The sequence below is a fragment of the Rhea americana genome, unplaced genomic scaffold (genome assembly GCF_003343005.1).
Source record: "Rhea americana isolate MKP2758 unplaced genomic scaffold, rheAme1 scaffold_222, whole genome shotgun sequence".
NCBI classification, from domain to species: Eukaryota; Metazoa; Chordata; class Aves; order Rheiformes; family Rheidae; genus Rhea; species Rhea americana.
The window spans coordinates 285,225-303,694 of record NW_028186337.1 but is presented as its reverse complement, the minus strand read 5'-3'; the positions used below and the strand labels follow the sequence as shown (position 1 = coordinate 303,694).

At 37.3% G+C, this 18,470-nt stretch overlaps 1 protein-coding gene across 3 annotated transcripts in view; it reads right to left on the bottom strand.

Annotated features, from left to right (window-relative positions):
• The window catches only part of TET1 (tet methylcytosine dioxygenase 1), a 93,000-nt gene that overhangs the window by 37,865 nt on the left and 36,665 nt on the right, over positions 1-18,470 (bottom strand). For all 3 annotated transcript variants that reach the window (XM_085305543.1, XM_085305542.1, XM_085305544.1), the window contains 3 exons: positions 9,426-11,955; positions 8,101-8,191; positions 7,343-7,436 (listed from right to left, as the gene is read on the bottom strand). In XM_085305543.1, the coding sequence (XP_085161669.1) occupies positions 7,343-7,436; positions 8,101-8,191; positions 9,426-11,955 (2,715 nt within the window). The remainder of the gene's footprint in view (positions 1-7,342; positions 7,437-8,100; positions 8,192-9,425; positions 11,956-18,470) is intronic.

The window sequence follows — 18,470 nt, the reverse complement described above, 5'->3', positions numbered from 1 at the left end:
TTCACTGTGAATAAAAATTACTTGATGTCCCTAAACATAAGCCAGTCTATCTAAATTAGCACGTACATGACTTATGCAAGTAGCTAAGAGTCAGACTACAGTGCACCAGATGCTGAATTACCAGATGGATGAGAAATTATTTTCCAACTTAGGATCATCAGAATAGATGTGTTAACTTTAATATGATATAAACCAGACACCTCTAACAAATAATTAGAGAACTTCAACTGTGAGTGAAATACAACCATGTTATCTATTACTGGACTACAAAATTAATGGAACAAACAAAAAGGTCTTTTTTTAGGCTTATTTCATCTCCCTGGAGTTCCACTGTGATAACTCCTTCTAGTCCATTCTGAATTTCTCCTTTAAAATAGCAATGTTTCCTTTGCAGGATAGCAGTAGATTTTTTTAAAGAGAGAACATATCCTAACTGTTCACTATAATTTCCTGAAACAAATGACTAATTTAGAAGGGTCTGCCTCCACATTTTATGACAAGCAGATTTTCAGCTAATTTATCCAAAGAACTGTGAGCAATTCATTTTTTTTTTTCTCTCTCCTGCCTGCTTCCTCCACAGGACTACATTATGTGCTAACTTGCAATTCCATAATAATCTACACCTGCACAAAGTGAGAGCACAAGGGCTGTTAAAAATTACTGCTGTTTTGGCAGGTGATACTGTGTTGCAGTGATAGCAGAAGAAATGTTCCTGTATACAGCAGAACTGAGTCTGCCCTCTTTTTTCCTAATCCATTCTTCCTCCCTAGTCATTAATCTACATTAAACTCTTTTTGCTCTGGAAAATGTTATATCCTTTTATTCTCAGCAGATATTAAAATAGAAATAAATTCTACTTCCCAAAATTCACTCTTCTCAAAAACACTGGCAGACTACTTCGAAGGAGTTAGCACAGAATGGTTACAAACAATAACAAAACCATGAAGTTATTTTACTATTTTCATAGGAATGCCACTAAAGTGTCTTACAAGAATTATCCGCCAATACCATTTCCAGCTTGCTACAAGAAGCAGTGTTGTGCATTTACAAATGAATAAACTGCAGTACATGTAGGTTAAATGATTTAGCTATAATCATGCAACCCATACTGCAGAAATGAGGATAAAATTCAGGTCTCAACTCCCAAGACTCTCTTGCCCTTCTTACTGCCTCAAGCTTCCCTTCCTGTTATGTTATAGGTAAAGGTAAACCACGTTTTGTATGGTATGGATGACATATCAGAACCTACACTCTCTCAGTGTGTTCAGATACCACAGTTTGTTTTAAAAGACRTAGTAATAATAGCAGCATCAGCCAGTGTTTGCTCTTTTATAATACTTAACTTAGTTTATCTTATCAAAGTTTTTTTTGCTTCATGCTTACTCTATTAAAATACTTAAATAGTTCTTCATATATAAAAAGTATTAGAACTTTTCTATTTATTACTTTGTAAACCATGTAAAAGTTTCTAATCATATTGAACCTCAAAGTACTGCAACACTTACCAGCTTTACTCTGGATGATAATAATACAGATATTTTTCATCCAAGACAAACTCCCCTAATTCTATATCTAACAGGTACACCTCCTAGCAAACAGTGAAAACAATGTCCACATAGCTGTGATACCTACTACACAAACCAGCTTTGGCATATTACAAAAGCATGGCAAGAAAGACCCACCCTGATACAAGGTTTTCCAAAAAGGCGAACAAGACTCCTCCCAAAATACATATACACACCACACCACATGCCRGAAGTAATTTTATTTCCTTTGAGACCTCTTTCCTGTGGAGATCAGCCTTTAATTAAAAAGATAGTTTGATAAATGAAATAACAAAGCTTGAAGGACAGTTGTTTAAGCAGAATGGAGCTGCCCATTCTATTTCAATGGGCAGCCAGGAGACAATCACTCAAAGAGAATTTCCTTTAAAGCACTTTCAAATATATCTCAAAATCTATCATTTTCCAGATCAGACGATAGCTTCTGTCCCCTAATTATCAGTATGGTGCCAAACCTACTGTCCATTCCACTGCTGAGCTGAATAAAGAGAAATAAGCATCTGAAAACCAGCCTACAAGTATTCTACTTCTTGAGAAAAGGATCCTCTACCAGCTTGACTGATTAATAACAATGATCTGCTGTACAACAAAGTACCTTGCTCATCCATCAATTTATTTTAATTAACTAAACATCTCTTCCAATATTAACAATAATTTGTATGTTGGAGCAACTTMTCAGTTTTCTTGCTTTTTTGATACCCAATCAATTTTCAACTCAAGCTAATCTGGCAAACAGAAAAAAAAAATCTGCATCTGCAAAGAACCTATTCTTATCAAAACTCAATAAGCACTCAACAGATTGTTGTTTCTGGCATTAAACTACAGACTCCTATCAGTTCAATGATCTATAAGATYTTGGTCGTAATTCTGAATTACCTAAGCATTACTTTTTTGTTTTAAATTTGATTAATTTCAGTAACTAATTCTAGATTCAGGTCTTAACTACTTCAAATTTACACATATTTTAAAAGTATTTATAATCATTTATTCTTATCTATTTTAATTGGCCTTTTTATTATTTATATATCCTACTTAACAGAAATACAGGGGTCATAAGCTCTGACAGGTTTTAAATATGAAACCCAATAAAGCAGGCAATTCAAAACAAAGATAAAGGAGTTTGAGAAACAGCTTGAAAAAGGCATTAAAAGAAACACTTAATACTAAATTTTTCAATCAGATTAGGTTCATCAGGAGAGTATCAGAATCTGAGGGTCAACAGACCATTCAGGTGTAAAAGCTGAGCACAGAAGATAAGGCCAGCAATGCAAAAATCCAGGTGCTACTTCTGCTGTGTTTACTTTAACAAGGAGCTTGGAAAGACTGCCATGTGAGAACTGTCCTGCACAGGGYGCACAGCCAAGTTTCCCCTCCATCTCCCCAAGTTAAAGCCCCAACAGAAGCAGTTATAGGGTAACAGTGACAAAAATAGCAGTAACAAACTGCTAGGATCAGATGGTACCCACCCAAGAACTCCCAAGAAACTCAAGGATGAAACAGCTGAACTATTAAATGTGCTGTGGGCTGTCTTAATTTAAAATACATCAGCTGCCAGAGCACTGGCAGATTATTTGTAAGAGGATACCAATTTGCAAAAAGATCTTGGGAGAAATATGGGGATTTAGTAATCACATTAGCCTGGTATCTGTGTGGGGCATATTTGTATAAAATATTTTGAAGAACAGAACTAGTGGTCACACAAATAAATGTGATCCACACGGTAAAGTCAATGAAACTTTTGTGAAGCTAAGTCATGGCTCAGTCATACACCAATTCTTTCTGGATTTCCAAAAGCCATTAAGGTCCCTCACTAAAGGCTCTTAAAAAAACAAACAAACAAAAAACTCCACTAACCTGTCCCTGGATAAAGCAAAAGACCACACATGAAAAACTGGTGAAAAGACAAGAAACAAAGGCTGGTGTGTGTCTGCCGCAGTTCTGTAGAACAGTTCAGGCTCTTCAGCATGTTTGTTAAGGGCAAATAACAGGAGGACAGCATTTGTTGATGATACTAAGTAATTTAGAGTAGTGAAGGCAAGCACAATCTGCAAACAATGACAGAGTTCACACTGCTGAGTAGGCAGTAAAATGGCAGATAAAATCACTCTAGATACACAAAYCTAATGAATGTGGAGAAAACACATTATCTTTTTACATAGAGATGGACTCTGATCTAACCATTACCACACAGGAATGAGAATTTGGCATAATGAGAGAAGGCTCTGAAATGCCAGATCACTGCTCAGCAATGGAGAAAAAAGAAAAGCAACTGCTAGGAATTACTGGGAATGAAGCATAAGGCTGAAAACATTACTATGCTGCTATTTTAATTCATACCTGTGAGGTACTAATTCTCCAACTCAAAAAGGCATAAATAACAGACCAGGAAAAGATATGGAAAAGAGCAGGGAGGAAAAAGATGACAACATTTATGAAAAGCAATTTAGCACAAAGACATCATCTCCAGTTCAGGAAACCTCAGAGCTGTGAATTACTAGAAACAGCAGGAGTCTTCTGCGATGCAACTGCTCTGCTCTTGCCTTTCTGCTGTTGGTAGCAGGTCAGTCCTGGAGACAGGACAYGGGCTCACAGGACCTCCGCCCTGACCTGGCCTACTTACTTGTTCTTATCTGTTGTCTTTATTCAGAGCTGGAGGAGACAGCCTTAAAAATTACATTTCAACTCTGAATAGAGACAACAGATAACAACGATAACTGATCCAAACCAATGTCCACTGAAAACAGCAGAAAGAACCAATAGGAAATGGGTTTAACCCAGAAGTTTTAAGGCCTGAAGCTGACCTCCCCAGCTGACATGGTCAGCAGCATATATGTCTGAATTCAGGGAAATAAGGTGATGCCTAGAGTGAGCTACTTATGAACAACTCAAGAGATGATATAAATTCATAAACCTTTTCACATAAATTACCTTAGGTAATCTTTATTTACCATCAGACACCTTGAGAGCAAAGAAAAATTAGCTATATTCATCATCAGCTAAAGTACTGACAAAACAATGGGACTGATATGAGTCACCTACCACTARCTGGTTATAGGAGGTGCACAGTAAACTGAAACGGTTTCTATTACATGAATGGGCTACTAATGCAGAATGATAGGTCAGCAATACAAGCATTACACAACTTTTTTCCCTTTTTTTTTTTTTAAAAAAAAAAACAACTTTATTGTGTAGAAATCTGAAGTACTTAGATGAGGAAGAAGAAAGAAAAAAGAAATCTACACAAAAAAGAAAGAAGAGTGTATCTATCCAGACAGATTCCACAGAATGGTAAACTACTGCCGAATCATACAGTCAGCACCTACACACATACCCACACATCTGAAATCTCAAAGTTATGATTTGGCAGCAGAAGACTGCAGACGAGACCGTGCAACTTCTGATGCRTAAAAAGAGGTCAGGTAAAGAAGCTACTGAAAATCTCTGTCACTGAATGCAGTACAAAATAGCAAGTTCATCTTCACTGCAAACWGTTTAGTTCATGTGAGTGTCAAACTAATGTTCACAGATACAACTACAACAAGGTTTCAAACCCTAGGTAGTAATTACTGATACTATTTAAGTTCAGTTAATAGGAGCACACTTGTTCACATCCAGAGGGACAAAATATCACCCCCAAATATTATATACTCAAAAAAATCTAGAAAATTTTATTTGTTCTCAAAAGAGAACTGAAAGGAAAATTATTTGGAAGTTTGTGGTGCCCTGAAATCTAAGGAAGAAATGTCAGCTCCTCTTAGGGAAAGGAGTCTATCTTGCTAAATATTTAATATACCAGGTACATGTTTGGAGCCATTTCAGTAAAAACAATTTAAGAGAAAATTAGAATTATGAAATGCAGTCACTAACGAAAGAATGTATGGACAGAGATATTTTACAAAGCCTCTTTTGATCCTAAATTGCTTCTTAACGAACTAACAGAAGAATAAAGTAACTAGTGGCAATAGGGCAAATTGGCGAAAATAGTTAAATATGACCAACAGATAAATTCAATTCTTCCTTATCACATTTGCTTCAGCAGAGCTCCATCATGGTGCTCTCCCCAGCAACTCTCAGCAGCCCTAAGGGCAAAAACACGACCATCTGCAAAGCAGAGACGAGTCTGTCCCGAAGTACACTGTAAACGAGTGACTGAAAGTATCTGTGCAATTGACAGAACCTTGTGACTGCAATTATCAGAAAGCACAGCAAACTTCTTCCATGTGTTTTAAAATAAATTTCATAATTGTGTTTCTTTGGTCATAGCCAAAACCCAAATATGCTCCATTTTAAGAATTTAAATTAGCACTGCCAATGAAAAGTCAACTCATACATTAAGTGTATGAACCAAAAACGTGAATTTTTGTATAGATGAAACAGTTCTACAGAGSAGATTTCAGCAATTTCCTTCCCTCTGTTATACTGAACAGTCACACAGTAACAGTTAATGTACTTGAAAAAGCATTCATCATCTTCAGGTCTGAACTTGCACACAAAAAAGTCACTGCTGCATAACACAAGATTGATACTTAGTTAAAGTTAAATTACCATTAAAATTACTCTCTCAAATGCTTTAAATATAGAAACTTAAAAACCAAATTGGAATACAGGTCCCCTATACCTTAAAACAGCCTTTTCTCTATGTATTCCAGTGCTTTCTGACTGTTGCGTTGTACACACATGTTCAAAACTAACAGCCATTCACATATACAATAAAATCTCTTGTTGTTTTACATAAAAGACATTACATTAATAATAGCAACAGAAAAAATCAAAGTTAAGAGTTTGTAAGCTAAGATTTTTAACTCCTCTCCTTTGCTAAAATGGAATGTTTGGTTGAAATACTCAGAAAGATTAGGCTATTCTTTTGAGTTAGAAGTCTGTTTATGAAATTTGTTATACCATCTTTTTGCTTGGCTACCAGTTTGTAATTAAAGATATCATCTGTAGCAACATGCACAACACTTAGCATACAATATCATTCACAAACAATACATAATATCATTTTTTGTTACAGAACTACAAACACTAGTCTATATGCTGTACATTATCTTCATCAAATTTTCAATTAAGTTTGAAATTCATAAATGTGTCAAAAAAAAGAGCAATAACCACGTTCTTTTAATTCCCAAAACTCAATTTACATGATTCTCTATCTACTTTTACCTCGACTTTTACCTATTTTTTTATTGGTTTCAGCAAAAAATAAGGACAACCAATTGCTTCCAAACTCTTTCCTGGAGCTTGCCTCATTTCCTGCCTCCTATGAGGCAGTGTGAGACAGACTTTAGTAAAAACTATCTCTGTAACATCTGCACTTCTAAATACTGAGTTCAGTTCCTCAATGATAATAATGAATTCAATCGTATTTGATATTGAATTTCCTTAATGCTTCCATCACACTCTTTTCTTCAGGTGTTCGTGCAACCAAGAAGGGTTTGAAAAAATGTTACTGCCTAATTACCCAACTCTCCCAGGCAATCACCCCTTCTTTTCTCTTTCACGCTTCTCAGTAACTTAGTTCACAAGACATGGTAACTTTGAGACACTTTCAGGATTCTCTTACCCTTAATTTAGTCCTTTCTGCTAGCTCTGTTAAGCACCTTTCTTTCACACTCTTATTTAAACTACAGCACAACATACAGTACTACAGAATGAAAATGTTTTCTTTAGCTTCATCATTCAGGGACTTTCATTAAAGACCACATTATAAAGATTATACACATCATTTGAARTTTAAAAGCCACACAAAACAGTTTTACTACTGTAACATAAAAACTTACCCACTTGGCAATTGGACACCCCTGAGAGCTTTTTCCTTCCTTTCCTGTATAAACCACTACCTCTATTCTTACAGCGCTTCCTTTYGCTCCATACCTGAATTAAAAAAAATTTTGTGAGTACAACTAAAACTGTTGTAGAGCATTTTAGAATAGGGAACACTTTCAATAAAACAAGAATAACTATTTTATTTTTATTTTACTGAGAGCACAACAGAAACAAAATATCTATAATGTCCAATTATAGATAAAATAAATAAATTTAAAATCCTATTTGTATGAGTCAATTTGAAATCTCTCTTCTGATAACTACTATTTCTTCTACTAAGGAGACATTATTTGGGAAGAAAATGTCACTGCATGTAAATCCTAGTGTACTTAAGTCACTTAGGTGACCTTTCCATTCAATTTGTCACAGCTGGTTACATGCAGGACACTGGATAACGCAATCCTGTGAGGTGCTTATCTCTGTCATTCGTATTGACTTCAATAGCACCTAAGAGCACACTGCACTTAGTGAAATAGGACACTAAAGCTGCTGGAGCTCAGAAAAGACAAGTGAGTTTGGAACTGGAATGCTAGTGTTCATCTCGTGCACATCTGAGCAGAAAAATGTTTTACGAATGAGTACAGCAAGAAGTGTTTTTTTTTTAAAAAAGAAAACATAGCACCTGACTTCATAGTCSGACTTCATAGCTCATCTTCTTTCCTGTTTATACATTCAAAAATTCTGTTAGCATTAAATGCTGAATTTTCCTCACCTGTTCTCCATTATTTCTCTCACAGCAGCAACACTTGGTCCTGTCCCGAGGTGTGTGTAATAAGGGCCTTCATCTTTCTCTATAATTTGTTCTGTAAGGAGGTTGAGAAAATCAAGTTTGCACATGCAAAAATTTATACCATTAGAAGTAACTTTAAAATAGTYTACAGAAGCATTCTCCAAATTAAATACATAAAATCTTAACCTAAATGTAACAWATAATGTATCGACAAACATTTCTCCTTAGAGTCATCAAAATTATTTCATACCTGAAATAACTCCTATTAATCTGATAATGGATCTTCTATGACATTGTAAACTAGTCCTAACTATATTAATATTTTGCATTCTTCAGCAATTTTCACTACAGGGCCTGGTATATATTAATTAGGCAAGCCTCCCARTGTCCTTGTAAGTATGGAAGTATTTTAGACGAGAGATAATTGAAGAAAAAAATTAACTTGTGGTCATATACTACATAACAGAGAACGTAATCCAGATCTCTCAACTAGTGGCTTGTTGGTTCAGAACATTAAATCGAAGAGAAAAAAAAAATCTGCTCGCATATGCTTTGTTGTTCAGAGTTTGACTTGTTTTTCCATCTACATGGTTTGATAGTCTGAATACAAAACATGTCCAACACCATCAATTAAGTTGAACTTGCAAAATTTCGAACACCCAGTTTGGTGTGACACTCCATCCCTCAACGTAAGTTATTACGTCTCTGACTTTATCACTTGAACTCTACCTAACCTCTCATCTCTCCAATAAGAGACACTTAAAAGCCTTTGACACGTACTCTTTCAAGCCTAAATCACATCTCTCCCAAGGACCAATGCTGACGGTAACAAGACTGCCCACAACTATGCCCTTCCACCTGTTTAACAGTATTTAATTTAGGCAACAGTTAAAAGGTATTGGAAGATCTGCCCAGTATATCTCAAGCAAAAATTACTTCTAGACCATGAAAATCATAATCTAATATATTGCAGATAAACTCACATGGAGTACAAGTCACCAATAACAAAATAAGTCAAAAAAACTCCTTTTCTTCTACTTGCATTTAAATACCGGAGAATTTAAACCTGCCAGTTGCAAGGCCAAAAATATTAGAACCTGCTGTGTTTCGCAGGACCGAAGACCTCAAAAAAGTTACAGAAAAGGGGAAAAAACAAAAAAACACTTTCTCCTCTCAAAACACAGGGCAAAACACTGAGCTTCTGCAATGCCGAAGTAACTGTCCAATGCACTTCCTCACATTAAAGGAAGCAATATTAACTCAAATCTATTTGAAAGGTATACGCAAAAATTAGCAAAAGGACTTACCAACACAGTCACAAGTTGGCAGTTCAGACTGTCCTTTTTTCGTAGGTGTATCTATTAAATTTTTTGTAGGGGTGTCAAGAAACTTCATGGGTGATTCAAGAAAACTGCTGAGTGTGTTCTTTGCCGGAGAGCACCCCGAGTCCCCTGCGCTCTGCGGCTGGTCCGAACCAAAACTCGTTGCCGTCAGAATGGTAACTTCACCTGCACACTCGATATTCCTGAGAGCTTCAGCGGCCCCTGGCACGCGGACCCCACCACAGGGAACAGGCCGCAGCTGCGACTTCGCATCCCCTTGCTCGACAGCATCCCGCTGAAAACAGGATTTGTTGTCACTCTGTGTTTCGTTCGCTCTCAGATTAGACTGGCTAAGAGTCTGGCGCAAAGGATGTGTCTGACCAACGCTTGCTGCTTGCTGTACCTGAGAAGTACTTTTTTCTGTAAACATCTGTACGTTTTCACTAGGTCTGTTTAATGAGGATGCCGTTTTCAGCTGTGGAATGGCCACAGAATTACGGGAGGGCAGGTCACTGTACTGGTTACATGTAATACCATCATTTTTCAGTGGATCAATACATAGAGGGTCACCAGRTTCTGCAGCTTTGATCTGCTCGTTCACCATTTCGCAGCTGAACAACCTGTCTTTTGTTTTCTCCTGTGGTACCTCAGGTAAGCATCTATGGAACTTTATCTGAGTTTGTGGGAGAAATAATCTAGTTTTTTCTTGTGATGATGATGTATTTTGAGTCAGTGCTTTCTGTACTTTGGTTCTAGGAGATTTCTTTTCTGATGCAGCTATTCTGGAGTCCTGCGGCATGGTTTGACCAAGCCTGTGCAGTTTTGATGATATCCAAATGTCCTGTAACTCACTATGCTGGCATGGCAACAGCTCAAGCTGGTTTTGATTATTTTGTTGATAGCGTGTTTCTTGAGGCTTCTTTTTGTGTCTTGGTCTCCATGGTACAGCATTTCCTTTTTTATTTGTTGACTGTTTTTGCTTTAACAGTAAGGAACTGTAATTATGCCTAAGAAATACAGTTTCTTTCTTCTGCAACAGGCACTGATCCTGGTTATGTTTTGGCTGCCGCTCATGTGATATTAGATTGAGTAGCGATGCCTTAATGTCATTCTTCTGATCTGGATTTGTCTGGTTTGACTCAATTAATGCTGCGAGTTGAGTTAGTTGAGTAGCTACATCCTCTTCATCCTGACTATGAATTCCTCCTTCTTTTATTGAAGAACTAGTTTTCAAGTTCAAATCATTACAGGTTGGCTTTTGCTCTACTTGGGCAAGAATTTCCAAGTTGTTACTTGTTTGCTGGACGTTACACGAAGCATTGCAATACCGGGCAAAGGTGATTTGATCATACATACAATTATTCTTGGTAGTATGACCTGAAAATGGTTTTGCATTGGATGTTACATCAGATAAGGTTTTGGTATCTTGTGAGGATAACTGTAATTTATACATCTCACCAGGAGGCTCATCATGCAATTCAGAAATCAAACTTTGTCCATTGTACAACACTGCCTTACTAGGGAGCTGCTTCTGCAAGGCAGCACAGTGAGACAAGAGCTGCTGTTCATTCTGCAAGTAAGTGTCTTTGATTTCCTTCAATGTAGGGGACGTAAAGGAGGATGAAATATCCCTTTTGTAACTCTGGAGCAAGCTGGAAGTTGTTTCTTCTGTATACTCAATACTTTCAGTTTTAGCTGGTGAAGTTGTTTCTAAAGGGGCTTCAGATAATTGCGTTAAAGCTTCAATAGCTACAACCTGCTCTACAGTTAAATTTCTGTTTTTAATCAGAGACAAGAAAGTGGGCTGCAGTGAAGAATTCTCTTGCTGTGTCTCTTGGTCTGGTGTTTTAACGCCATCCTTCTCTGCAGGGGCTTCCGCTTCAGGCAGTGGAGGACAACAGAAACTGTCTTGCAAATCCGAAATAGAACCAGTTTGCAAAAACGACTTATCAGAATCTTGAAGGACCACACAAGKGCAGTTTTCCTGTTTCATAAAAACATTTTCCTGTTTTTCTGTGTGAACACAACTAGCACCAGTTGTCAGGGTGTTTACAACATTATTCAGATTAGTAGCCTTTGTCCAATGTGTATAGGAGTTGCTTGTCAAATCCGTTCTTTCCTCTACAGATACCTTTTTCAAGGAAACAACTGATTCTGGAGGCGAGTAATGTAGGGTTTTTATGCCATTTCTGATGGTTTGTGCAAATGACTTTTTTGGCTCAGTTAACTGACTAGGAGATACTGCTCTTTCACTTTCTTCAGTATTTTTCAAGTGTTCGTTCCCTGTCACAGTTCCATGGATATCTCCATTGACATGGACACCAAAAGATGGCTTCTCGTTATGTGCCCAATTCTCTGCTTCCAAGCCTGTCATTCTGTCTTTCTCCTTAGACTGTACATTTTCAAAGGGTAGTGTTTGGTTTGTTTTCACCCTGTATTTTTCACCATGACCACATATACTGCATTCCATGAGTTCTGGTCTGCGGCCATTTACTGGTTTGTTTTCTAAATTTGCCTATAAAACAATAAAAAAAATTGTAACAGCTGCTTAAGAAAGAAAGAAAAAGAAGCATAAGCTTTATGGCAACTAAGCCCTACTTTGACAGATATAAAAAATACCCTAATTAAACACAGGCACAGATGCTGACCAAAAAAAATTCAGGAAGTCATAAAAAAAATCTGAAGCCTGAAGACCTGATTCATATTTACAGCCAGTTCTTTTTCACTGTTCTGGAGGAAAGAAAGGAAAAGAAAGAAAAAGGAAAGCATGTGGCAGTGGTGGAGACTTACTATGAATGTAAAGATAAAGGATTTCAGCTCTTAGAATCAGATCTAAGGATTCAATTTCACAATCAATTTGCATAAGTAGCTGAAAGTCTCCCTTGAGCTCAACTCAGCACTGAAATCTAAAGGCTTGCTTTGCAAGAAGTTTACTAGTAACTTGGTATAATTATACCTACGTGGCTAGACCAATAAAGCGATACAGTGCTTCATCAGGCATTCTAATAAGAATGGCTATTTTGCAGCTTAGTTTCAATTCCTTCAACAGAAGGACAACAGAATCAAGGACAACAAAATCTAAATGGATAGTAAGCCAAAATAAGACTGTCCAAATAAAGCGCTATGTTTCTAAAACTGTTTTATACATAAGCTCTTTGACAACATCATCAATGAGTTGCTGCAAACAGTGGAGACCATAGCCCCTGTGATAATTTACACCACAACAATGACAATTTGTTTCAAGTTAAGAGTTTGTCTCACATTCAGGTATTAAGGCAACAGTACAAATGCAAGACAAATTTGAAGCAACACTGAACTGTATTTTAGAATTTGCAAGCCCATCATGTGCTATTAACTCTTTGAGATGTGCTGCATTGTAATAGAGGCCTGAGGCGCGAGCATCTGAGTCCCTGCTGCTTCACCTTGGAGGTACTCCTAAAAATAACCCTGAAGTGAACAAGAAGAGCAATTACAAGAAGGGAAGCAGGGAGCTGTGATAGTTTCTGATGGCTTCTGCCAGAACACCATGCACAGCACCAGCAGAGAGCACCAAAGGCTGCTGTGGAGGCTCTTTTAAAGAAGTGCAAATTTCACCACATTTAATGCCACGAGGCACCACAAAAAAGCCCTGTAGCTGGCAAATGACAGGGACCTTTAGTACAAAAGTATTAAATTCATAAATACGCAAAACAATGTTCAGCTTGTGTATTTAGATGGTAACTTTCACATGTCTGAACAATCTATTAACTATCATGATTACCAGTATTTTAGTGAACTCTTAATATTTAAATGTAGTGTTCATCCTCCATGATATAATTCATATAGTCAAAACTTCAAAAATTAGATAGTACCAGAATATGTTGTCCTGGAAAGAATACTCACGTAGGTCTCATTTTAAATAGTATTAGAGCTATGAAGCAAGGAGCTATGTAATTAAGCAGTGTGCGTGTATATGTGTGCATCCAGACTCAGGAGGGAACAAGAATAAAGACAGAAATCCAATTTTTATTAAGTTAAAATTTATTTCTATTTCTATTAAATTTTATTTTTAAAAAATGAAATCACAACAGACAGTGCGGGTACCTAGATTTATTATAATCTCTAAGAATTAAAGTGTTCTGTAGCCCTAAGCTCTACTTAGCAAGCAAAACAGTACTGCTTTTTAAATTAGATATAAGCAATACAACTTGTTAATTAAACTATACCCTGGCACAGTAGAGCTGAGAAATATGCAGAAAATAGCATGCAATGTAATTGAAAATATTTAAATCAAACATGTTTTAATGGTCATACCAACAAAAATGCACAGACTTCTCTAAGAAAATAACTAAAATGCACTAACGTAAAATAAACTCTTAATTAATCACAATCATCAAGACATTACTGCCAGAAACCTCCAGGCAAAAGGAAGAATATGGACCCCAACTTTTGAAGAATATGGACCCCAACTTCAGATAGTATTCACCCTACAATCACTTTCTAACTGATTTAAAAAAATAAATAAAATTTTAATAAATAAATAATACAAAGGAATCCAAAATACATCCTAGATTTTATCAGCAGCTTCATAATCTTTCATGGATCTGCTATGGAAAAAATGTAACCAGCATCTATGCAGTAAATTCAAACCTGTGGAATTTACATTAAGAAAGAAAGATAGCTTATATTAATGGTCTTTATTTACGCTAATTTAATTACACTGATCCTAATCAATGGTCTGTGAGCCTGAACTTATCTGAATCCTGGTGATTTTCAATGATCCACAGACCTGAAGCATCACTGAGCAATTTCTAAGGGTTCCACAAAAGCAATTAAGCAAGTCAACTGTGAGCAGAGGTAAATGTATTACATGAGTATGTACAACTCTATCAGAAAATATTTTAAGGGTACATCACTGAAAGGTTAAAACCCACAACTCTTATCTACCCAAAAGCTGCATTTAAATTAACTACTTCCCCCCACCCCCGAGTTTAATAGAACTAGGACATGAAACTTCAGGGTTTTTTTTTTTTTTCTCCCAACAAAAAGTTTATCTAAGACCCTCCCCCCAGGATTACAGGCAAAAAAAAAGTAATGCAAATTACCCTACTTGCTGCAGAATATTTCATCAAGGAATGCACTATCTGCTTACTAATAAACAAAGAAGTGTCCATGGATGGATTTAACCGAGTTCACACATTCACATAAACATGTATTTGGAACAGATGATCTGGAACAAAATTGTGACCCCTCTGAGGTCACTAAAAAAAAATGAATAAAACAATACAGCACTGCCATTTCAACTGTAGTGTCTGAGCCCCTGGCACAGCTTTAAGAAGTGACAACAGGGGCCACCTCTGCAGAAAAAGAAATGCAGAAATACATCCCTTCTAAGGTTGAAATCTTGAAGCACATCAAACTATCACTCCAGAAGTCATCTGAACAAAGCAAAATTGCTACTGGAAATTTAATTAAAAAAGGAAACAGGAGCAACTATATTAAAATAAATTCCCAGCATTTATAGGTTTTCAACATAAAAGAGAAATGGGGGGGGGGAAGGAGGAAGAAGGTTCCTCCATGATCAGAGACAAGAACCAACAGAGTCCACTAACACAGCTCAAAGTCCACTGACAGAGCTCAAAGTACAAATATGTCAGCACACTTTATCAGCTATGCTGTTCCTCAGTGAAATACTTTTACCAGACCAAAAAGCACTGCTGCATTTGAAAATACTCAAGAATTTTCCCTAGCCTGTTAGGCATAGGTGTAGCGCTGTGCTCACACAAGACACCAGTGATCTCAGCAGTAAAGCAGTATTATTTTGAAAATAAAACTATTCCCCATACATAATTTCCACTAACATTACTGAAAGTTTCACACAAAAAGGAAAAAAAAAAAGCAGATGAATCATATCACTGGCATTGTTTGATTCATGTTTTATTTTTCCATATAAAGAATAAAAATCATAAGAAATTCATTTTCTAGAATCAAACTCTCTTCCTTTTCAGCACTGTGTTGCTTTTTCTCTTTTGCTATTGACCTGCAATGAATCCTAAAAAACACCCATTTTCCTTCCTTCCTTAACAGAAAGGTTTAACATGCAAAGTTATTGTCTCCCGRGATAAAAAGCAATGCAGACCTACTAGTGGGGGCGGAGCTTCTTTGATTTTTCTTCTCACTCTAAGTCTGGTACACCAAAAGTAACAGCTCAGCAAAACCTTTTTGCAGCTGAACAACCTAGCAGCAATCTATCTTCAAGTCCTGAATCAAAGCACTTAAAACAGCAGTCAAGGACCCCACACTTCCACATAACAGTCTCAAAATTCACGGATGTTGAGCACAGAAGACTGATCAGATTGATTTCTAAGTTTTCACACAAGTGTAAGTGAAAGCTAAAGAACAAAGTGGATCAATAACAGTAATTTCCTCTCTTCCTTGTTAATGGGAGCACTCCTCTACTGGGAGATGCAAACCACTAACAAATCATGCTAAAGCTTAAGCTCTGCATGGACAGGGATCACCAGAGTAATAGCCTGYTGTAGCCATTGCTAAAGTACTTAAACTTGAATCCAACATCACAGGTGGTATCTGAGCAAATCATTCTGAAAAGGAGCAGACTTTAATATTAATTTTTTAACATAAGATGCTTATCTGCCTCTGAAGTAATGCGAAAAATTCACCAATTCAATCAAAATACAATGATTAAGCTACCCTAAAGACACTTCCATGTTTCCTGTATAACAAAGAGCAGGCCATGGGTTTATGATTCACATTTCAACTCTCTACAGGTGGTACCAAAGCTCATTGTACCAAAGGATACAGCCAGAACAACTGCTGCTATAATGCAGAAATAACAGCTAATGCCCAGAATCAGCCACTGATGAAATGGCTCAAAAGAAAAGAGCAAATCATGACAAGTTACCTAATAATCAACAGCAAGTCTCACAGACTAGCCCTCCACATAGGCTTCTGCTCATATACCCATTAGGATACAGCTCACAACAGATCGAGAAATACTTGCACCTACCACCTTGGGCCAATCAATGACGGCGATGGTCTGGAAGGCAACCCTTCCCAGGGACACAACACTCCTCAACATGAAAGGAAGAGCAAGCGAGGAGGGCTTGTGCTCTGTCCCTCCTATCCACCGCAGCCTGGATGCTGACRCAGGGCTTGCAGCCATGTAGCTAGCCCAGCATGCCCGTTCACGCTGGCACAGAGCTGGTAGCACCTCAGAGCTCAGCTCCATTTACCATGTTTACTCAAATGCAGTAAGAGAAGTGTTCTTTCAGAAAAGCTGCTTGGGGAAAAAAGAAAAATAAGAACTTCCTCTAATATTTGAAAGTGGTGTTTCAATCATGATCCAACTGTTAGATTCCACTGCCTCACCAAAAAATAAGAAAACACCAGTCAACCAACAGCAGTTTGTTCTCTAGTGCCTGCTCCCCAGGACACACACACACACACACACATTCAGAGGAAACCAGGACCTGCACTGTCCAGTGGAGATGCAAGTACTGGACCAACACATATGGATAGGGAGATAAGATATGGATAGGATAGGTGATATAATCAGGGAGCTGGAGAGTACAGGCTTGGGGAAACGGTCACACATGCTGAGTGAAGACAGAGCTACCTGGAAAGCTGTGGGCTGTTTACAGGAGAGAAAAATATGGGATAAGATGCTGAAGAAGGCATAGCGCAACCTTCAATGGCCAAACTTTTAGCATTCAAAAGAAATTACATATACAAGAATATATTTAGTGATAATCTATTTAGAATGACACTGTTACAAGTAAAAATAAATAAATACTCGACTGCAATAACACAGATTATAGCAATGTGCCACAGGCTGCTACCCAAGGCTGAGGGCCATGCAGGATTTCTGAGCAGACAACCAGTATAGAGACGAGAAAAGTGAGTAGCTCATTCCCATTAACATCACCAAAAGCTTAAAGCAATTGTTACCCTATGTAACGACAACCACCATGAAACAGTATGCCTCTTTCAGTATACTGCTCTTCTACAGCAGCTCGCACAAAGCACATCTTCCACAGGTATTTTTGCAAAGACATTGCATTGGTAATATAATTACTAATATAAAAAAGCCTGCATGTGCAGAGGTTTTGTTCCTCAAGAGAACAAATATAAATGATGAAATCTCCCTTAGAATAGAAAAATCTGGCGAAATATTTTCTAGCCTTTATCTTCCCACTTATTGCAATCCCAGTCATTCCTCCCTGCACACTGGGCCAGGTAACAGCCCTTGGTAGCTCCTCCCTTCATGTAGGTCCCAAATGCCTCCCAACTCCCGAGTCCTCTCTGCATAAACCGACATAATCCAGTGATCTAGGCCACATTTACAGGAAATGTTCAGGGTTGCACACAAGAGTGATGTCGTAAAGCAGTGCAGCACACCTTAACCTGAACCACAACTCAAATGACACATAGAAAGTTTATCTTATCAGCCAATCAAGAAAAGTAACATACAAAAATATCTTGGCTCACAGGTAATCAGTTTGTATATAGGATTTGCCATGAGCAATCTCCGGGGAGAAGCACTCAACTGTATTGCATTATACACCCCAATATTACTAATATACCACAGGTGTCCCTTGAAACACACAAGGAAAAAATCAGATTTGTTCCCCCCTCACCCAGTGCACCTGCATACATCGTCAGCTATTTATATTGTCAAAATCCATCAACTGAAAAATATCAAAATATTATTTCTTCTTTTTCTTCCCTTCTAGTTCGAACTCTGAAGTAAAATATTGCAATAGTATTTCAGATCTAGCACCTTTTCCCTTTAAAGTATTGCTGTAGTGGAAGTGGAAATCAGTAGAAAAAATGCCCAAAGCACTCCAAATGATACAAGCACTAGAAAATCACAGATGCTAGTTTCATCTCTTCAGCAGATATCCCTTTATATGGGGTTGCATTAGAAGAAATCTTTTCCAAATTGTAAGAATTCCACTCCAATTGGGAATTTTCTTGAGTTAATGCCAACAATCATTCATTTTTCATCTTTTCTCTTTCTCCTTTTTTTTT